This window comes from Hakea prostrata, chromosome 8, assembly GCF_041222555.1.
Source record: "Hakea prostrata isolate BN-2017 chromosome 8, UWA_Hpros_2, whole genome shotgun sequence".
Lineage (NCBI taxonomy): Eukaryota > Viridiplantae > Streptophyta > Magnoliopsida > Proteales > Proteaceae > Hakea > Hakea prostrata.
In genome coordinates this window covers 30,147,399-30,154,505 of record NC_142607.1, presented here as the reverse complement: position 1 = coordinate 30,154,505, position 7,107 = coordinate 30,147,399, and the positions used below count along the sequence as shown (strand labels likewise).

At 36.5% G+C, this 7,107-nt stretch overlaps 1 protein-coding gene across 1 annotated transcript; it reads left to right on the top strand.

The window, feature by feature from the left end:
- The first annotated feature begins 1,134 nt into the window (after positions 1–1,134).
- LOC149007531 (protein ETHYLENE INSENSITIVE 3-like) lies at positions 1,135–4,910 on the top strand. Its single transcript, XM_089166324.1, has 2 exons — positions 1,135–1,287; positions 2,339–4,910. The coding sequence occupies exon 2, from the start codon at positions 2,444–2,446 to the stop codon at positions 4,268–4,270; it is 1,827 nt and encodes a 608-aa protein (XP_089022450.1). The 5' UTR covers positions 1,135–1,287; positions 2,339–2,443; the 3' UTR covers positions 4,271–4,910.
- Positions 4,911–7,107: the final 2,197 nt, after the last annotated feature.

Sequence of the window (7,107 nt, the reverse complement as noted above, 5' to 3'; positions counted from 1 at the left end):
TAATTAAGTAATAAGAGTCATTTAGAAATATATTATAAGTGTTTAGTAGGGGGATTTTTTTGATACTAAAATGTACGAAAAAACGTAAGCCAAATGCAATGTGTGCGTTAATCTTGCTGAGTTCTAATGATGAAATTAAAATGTTGATATTTCATTGAATTATTTCTTTTCATTGGATAATTTGGGAAGTTGAATTTTTTAAATTTAATAGACTAAAGTAAGAGAAATCATCAAAAATTCAATAGAGATCAAACTTGGACTAAAACTCTCTTTGACATAATTAATATTTATTTTTATGACCTATTTACAAATAATTAACTTGTCGTGTGTATTACAATAAGGCATCCCATAACTTTCTTTAAGAATGACAACAACCATAGAAATAAAAAACCATAAATCATTGAGTTAAATTTTCTTCAATATTAAAATCGTTTTAATTTATTATAAACTCGCTTTAAAACTGAAACTACAAGAACTAGAAAATTTTATAAATATCGAATCAGTTGTTGCCGTCTTTAATTGTTCTCGCATTCCACAAAGTATAGTGCTACCAACTATTATAGCCAAAATTTTTATTTTATTTTACTTCTTTCTAGAATTGAGGTGTCTGAGGCCAGCTTACACACACCTCTAGTAATTCTCATAAGAGAACTTAACGTGACACATAGTCCTAATAGATTATACTCAAAACCACTTTAGGTTAGGAACCATCCTATGGGTAGGGTAATATAAATTCTATAAATTTTTCAAAATCAAATTCTAATTTTACATTATTATAAGAACGAATGAAAAGAGATAATATAAGTTGGGATACAAAATGTCAATTAAGAGATATAATAGGGTCATTTTAGTAAATTGAAAGAGTTGTATTTCTTAAAGTTTACCCATTTCCCGGAAGCTAGGGTTTCAGGTGTGCGGATCGCACCTTTTAGCACTTAGGCACGTTTCGGTCGCACTTCCAACGCCCAAAAGGCATAATTGAAAATAAATAAAAAATAAAAAATAAAAATAATTATAAATAAATCACTGAGTTTTAACCATGGTTAGGTGAAAACTAATCATGGTTAATAAACGAGCCAACCAATAGTTACCGACAGTATTTCTTTCAGTGAGACAAGAAGAAAAGGAGGAAAAAAAAAGAAAAAAAGAAAAAAAAAATGCCAACTTCTCTCTATTTCTCTCGCTCTTTCTTCTGTATCTTCTTCTCCTTTTTTCTTTGTTTCTCTCCCTAGCGTGGCTGAGAACAGAGCTTTCCTCAGGTTTAATGGAGAAAGCCAAACCTAACTGGTAAGACCATGATTCTCTTTGAAACTTTCGGGGTTTCTGGGTTTCTCCTGTTTATTATTTGTGTGGGTTTATCTTTTTGGTTTGTGTTTGAATTTTGGTTCTTCTTTCTTTTCTCCTCTGATTGATCTTTGTGGCTGGTTTTTGTTGTTTAACTAAGATTTATGGTTATGGTGTTCTGTTTCAGTGGGTACGTTAGAAGGTTTAAGAAGTCCAGAGTAATTATTGTCGCCACTCAGTAGCGTTATCCGATTGTTTCCTGTGTTCTGTATTGAGTTTTTAGTTATTATTGGATTCAAAGTGGATCCTTTTTTTGAAATGAGTTTTTCATTTATCGATTAGTTTTCTAAAATTCTGAGGAATTTGCCATCAGAACTCTGTTGAAACACTTCGGATCCGGCCGGTATCAGTGAAAGCTCGTGTCTTTTCGTAGTTCGTGAAGGGTTTTTGGGTTGCTAATTCTTTTCCATTGAAGTTGGGGGATTTTTCATTTCTTGGGTTGATTTTCCGGTTTTCTCTCGCCTGACGGCGGTTTTTTATTATCGGAATTTGGTTTTCCGATAATCATGTAGTCTGAGATCGGCTGGATTTTCCCTAATCTTCTGACGCCGACTTGCCATAAAATTTAGCGGAGATCCTGGATTGCATCTTCCGTAGTTAATGTTGCTATATCGCAAGATCTGATGGATAGTTGATGATGTTATCTATGGAATTAGTTGGATCTTTCTTCGTGATCCTAATTGATTCTTATTGCAGGTTTCATTTCCTACTACTAGATTATATTTCATTTTCTAGTTCAATAACCACTTTTTAGTCTGATGATAATCTTTCTCTGTCACGTCTTACCTAACCCCATATCTTTTTAATTAATGTAAAAATCAAATCTTGTTTAAGTATCTCTGGTTGTGTGTGTATAATTAAGGAAGAAATCATGAAAGATCCTTTCCTTTTCTTGTTCTTATTTTCTTTTTGTGCGGGAGATGCAGATATAGTTGTTTTATCTGCTAACGTATTGTTAGTTTCTGAACAATTCTACCTACGTTTCTGTTTTCAGGGTGAGATTTGACTGAAGGACCTGAATCGAAGTGGGAAAGAATTGAAGTTGGAATTCCTGTGAAAGCTTGGATTTTGGATTTTGTTTTCTGGGTGTAGATCAGTGATGATGGGAATTTTTGAAGAAATGGGTTTCTGTGGGAATCTTGATTTTATTCCTGCTCCGCCGTTAGAGGGAGATCTGGCACCTGAGGGTGAACCAGAGGCTACTGTGGAGGAAGATTATAGTGATGAAGAGATGGATGTTGATGAGCTAGAAAGGAGGATGTGGAGGGACAGGATGCTTCTGAGGCGTCTTAAAGAACAGAGCAAGGAGAAGGAGGGTGTTGACACTGCAAAGCAGAGGCAGTCGCAGGAGCAGGCGAGGAGGAAGAAGATGTCTCGGGCACAAGATGGGATCCTGAAGTACATGTTGAAGATGATGGAAGTTTGCAAAGCTCAGGGTTTCGTTTATGGTATCATCCCTGAGAAGGGAAAGCCTGTCAGTGGTGCTTCTGATAATCTTCGTGCTTGGTGGAAGGAAAAAGTGAGATTCGATAGAAATGGTCCGGCGGCGATTGCCAAATATCAGGCCGATAATGCGATCCCTGGGAAGAATGAAGATTCTAATGTAGTTGCCTCCACTCCTCATACACTGCAAGAACTTCAGGATACCACCCTTGGTTCTCTCTTGTCGGCTCTCATGCAGCACTGTGATCCACCTCAGAGGAGGTTCCCACTGGAGAAAGGTGTTGCTCCACCATGGTGGCCTACTGGTAAAGAGGAATGGTGGCCTCAACTTGGGTTTCCGAAGGATCAAGGTCCTCCACCTTATAAGAAGCCCCATGATCTGAAGAAGGCCTGGAAGGTTAGTGTGCTCACTGCCGTGATCAAGCACATGTCTCCTGATATTGCTAAGATTCGCAAGCTCGTGAGGCAATCCAAGTGCTTGCAGGACAAGATGACTGCAAAGGAGAGTGCAACATGGTTGGCCATCATCAATCAGGAGGAGGCCTTATCTCGAAGGCTTTACCCTGATAGCTGCCCACCTATATCCTCGGCTGGTGGGAGTGGATCTTTCGTTCTCAGTGACAGCAGCGAATATGATGTTGAAGGTATTGAAGATGAACCAAGTTTTGAAGTACAGGAATGCAAGCCTGGTGATGCAAACATGTTCAATATGGGGATGAGTGGAAATAAGTTCCCTTTACCTGTGCCCATCAAAGGAGAAGTTACTAGCTCGGATTTCATTCAGAAAAGGAAGTCATCATCTGATGAGATGCCAGGAGCAATGGTGGATCACAAGATCTACACTTGTGAGAACCTTCGATGCCCCTACAGTGATTACCGCCTGGGTTTTCTTGATAGAACTTCAAGAAACAATCACCAGGCAAATTGTCCCTATCGCAATGTTTCACAGGGATTTGGAGTTTCAAACTTCCAGACCACTGAGGAAAAACCAACAATCTTCTCTGTGCCATATGCCCAACCGAGGCCAGCTCCTGCAGGGCAGAATCTGACTTCACCATCCTTCAACCCATCTGGACTTGTGGTGATACCAGACGAAGGGCAGAAAATTATTTCTGAGCTTATGTCAGTCTATGAGTCCAATCATCCACGAAACAATATCAGGAATTCCGGAAATGTTACTGTCATAGACGATCAAATTCCTGCGCAGCCAAGGACTCAACTGGGTGAGAATACCTTCAGCAATAGCATCTTTGAAGACACAAATGCACCGGTCAACCATACGATGTTCCCTCGAGATGAAATCCAGTTTGATCAGTGTAAGGTGTTCGATCAACCATTTGAGTCCAATGCTCACGACATCGGTGGAGACTTCAGATTTGGCTCTCCTTTCAACTTGCAATCGGTCGATTTCCCTGATGTCATGCCTAGAGGAACAGTGGAGCCATTGTCGTGCAAGCAGGATAATTCAATCTGGTACGTGTGAAGATAGCGTAGTTCAATTGGTCCTCATCTTAGCGGCGGCGTTTCGTTTGGGTGGGAGGGGATAGCTTGATATCTGAAATGTATATTCTTAAAGAGTCTGTCTCTGTTACTGATCTAATCAAGTGAAGCTTATACCTTCCACCGGTCAATAGCCTCTGATTGATGATATAAACCTGTGTAGGGGTTTTCTTTCATTTGGCCTTAAAATTCTCAGGTTTAAGCTTTTTTAGGGTCTGTTTTAGTCTTAGTAAGGGTGGTCAGAACAGATTAAAACTTGTTCTGTACCTAACCTGACTCATCATTTTATCAAAAATGTTTCCAGACTTTGGCAGTTTCAATCCTTTGTATTAAGAGTAAACATAAGTATAGTTGTTTGGACTTGTTAAGCATTGTATCTATTCTCTCACGCTCTACTTCCTTTTGACTACTTCATTCTGTATTGATCTGTATTTCTTTCTCCTTAACCATTTCAAGCTTGCTGATATTTTCCATTAGTTTGTTGGTTGTGTGTTCATCACTGATCTTTTCCATTCTAGTTGCAGAGGATCTATCAATGAATGTAATTCAGTCCAACTTTAAGGAATCTAGGTCAAATTTAACTTAACCCAATCGACTATTTCAAAAAATTTCACTTGGTTCTTGATGGAAAACCTTCTTTGACCATTGAAACTGACTAGAAACCATGACTAGGGTCTTCATGAATCGTGACCCATCATCTACTTTTCACCTGTTCAAGATAAAACAGAGAAGGTTGGTCAATTGCTCTTCCTTCACGGGAGTTTTGAGGATTTGATACTGATCTCTTGCATCTCTTAATAGTAAAAACAAAAGTAGTGATAAAGACATCTCTCTTGGATGGTGAGTTAGGACCTCTCTTTACCCCTTTCATGTTCTTGGTCATGTTGTGTCTTTTCTTTGGTGGTTGTGGAATTACAAATCAGAAAACAAAAGTAGAGAAGATCACCTGTTAGAAGCTCTTGAGGGAAAGATGAGATCTTTTACTTTTGTGGTAGGGTCATTGGGTTCTCCATATCTTCAAAGTTCTCTAGTAGCTGTTGGACTTCAAGATAGTTTGTGAAGAAGTCCACAGGCTGCCAATTTTGAACACTTTTCAAGCTTTGAACACGTGAAAAATTTGAGTGGTCCAATTATTTTAATTTTTTTTGAAAATGATACAAATTGTTGATAAACAAGTAGCCGGGTTTGGCGTAATGGTCGATGAACACAGTTGTAACTGGAAGTCAATTTAATGAAACATTTTTTTTCAACAAAAATTATTGGGATAAGACTGCATCGTAAAAATACCTTTACGGAATTTCGTTTGATTGAAACCCTTAGACACTAAATTTGCTCTCTTTTTTTTTTTCTTCTATATTTACACATTTAATAATAAAAATGAAGTTATCCTAAGCATCCCACGGGTGTTGAAAAGCCAAATAAAAATGTCAAAGATTAAACAGTAGGGTTTGGTGAAAAATTAGGCATAAAGTTGATTAACTTTATTGATGATTTCCTGTTAGTTTCTTGTTCTTTTCTCCCAGAAGCATTCAACACACATGTCAAGAGTCTTATAACTGGATTTTCAATAATGCTTTATCACAACAGATATTAATTAACTTTTCTGCTTGTTTGATTAGTTAGGGGAACTTAATAATGGAATTTAGGTAAGGTAAATCTGATTAGTTACCAGTTTTCTTTTACATGTCAATAACAATAATAAGTCTTGTCTTAATTAAATAAGGTCGGTTATATGGATTTTTGTCTTCCAATGAGTTCTGATTGAGGTCGTGCTTGCATATATTTTCTTACCCTTTCTTCTAGGTTATCTTAGATACGTCCATAAATTACTTTCTAAATTCCTTCAATTGGATTTAATTATTTTTTGGTACAAAGATATTTAAAAACCTCCGTATTTTTTGTTTACGTGTCTAATGAAATTTAATCTCATGCATAGACAACTAGATTAACATAATATTGAATGATTAGGACTTGATTTAACACATAACATTAAAATTTCGAGCTTCTAGTTTATCATCTAAATATCTAACATTTTGTATCAAAACCGGACACGACAACATGAGAATGGTTATATGTTCTTGATTAATCTATTATAATCTTCTCTTTATTGCTTTCTTGCTTTCTGGTTTGTGTCTATTAGGGTTTAATTTGATTGGTTTTAAAAACTTTGTTTTTAAACTATAATTTAAAATCTAAATACATTTTTTGCAATTCTGATAGTTCTACCCAAAGGTTCTAGAACCCATGAAAGAAGAGGTTCTCTCTTCACCAGATATGAATGCAATATAAAGTTATGAATTATACAAACACGTGGGTATTAATCCAGATGCCTTTTGTTTTTATAATTTATAGTTTAGGTGGTTGTGTGATGGATTAGTGAACTTTTTCAACCTTTTTGATAGTGATTAGAGAATATTATGAATAAATACAAATAAATAACCATAAATGTGTGTGAAAGCTAGAAAGATTCCTCACGCAAGGATAAGAAGGCATAGTTAATTTTGATTTTGGTGGCCGTGGACCATTAATGGCTCAACTTGAATTCAATTCTTACAAGAAGATGGTCAAGTTGACTAACTCATATAAAAACATTAAATGGTGGGCTATATTAGGGTTTGGCAAGCTGGAATAGGGCCCCCTTGGAATAGAATCTCTAATCAATTCTTTAGTTTGGCTCCAAAGAATGATGGGTAGCAGAAATTTTGGTAGTGGAAAATAAACTTTCTCTTGATGTAGACCCATAAGAAAGTAATGCCCATAAAAGATCTCAAGTCTTCTATTTTTCTTTTGAATTTTTTTTATTTATTAATTAAAAAAATC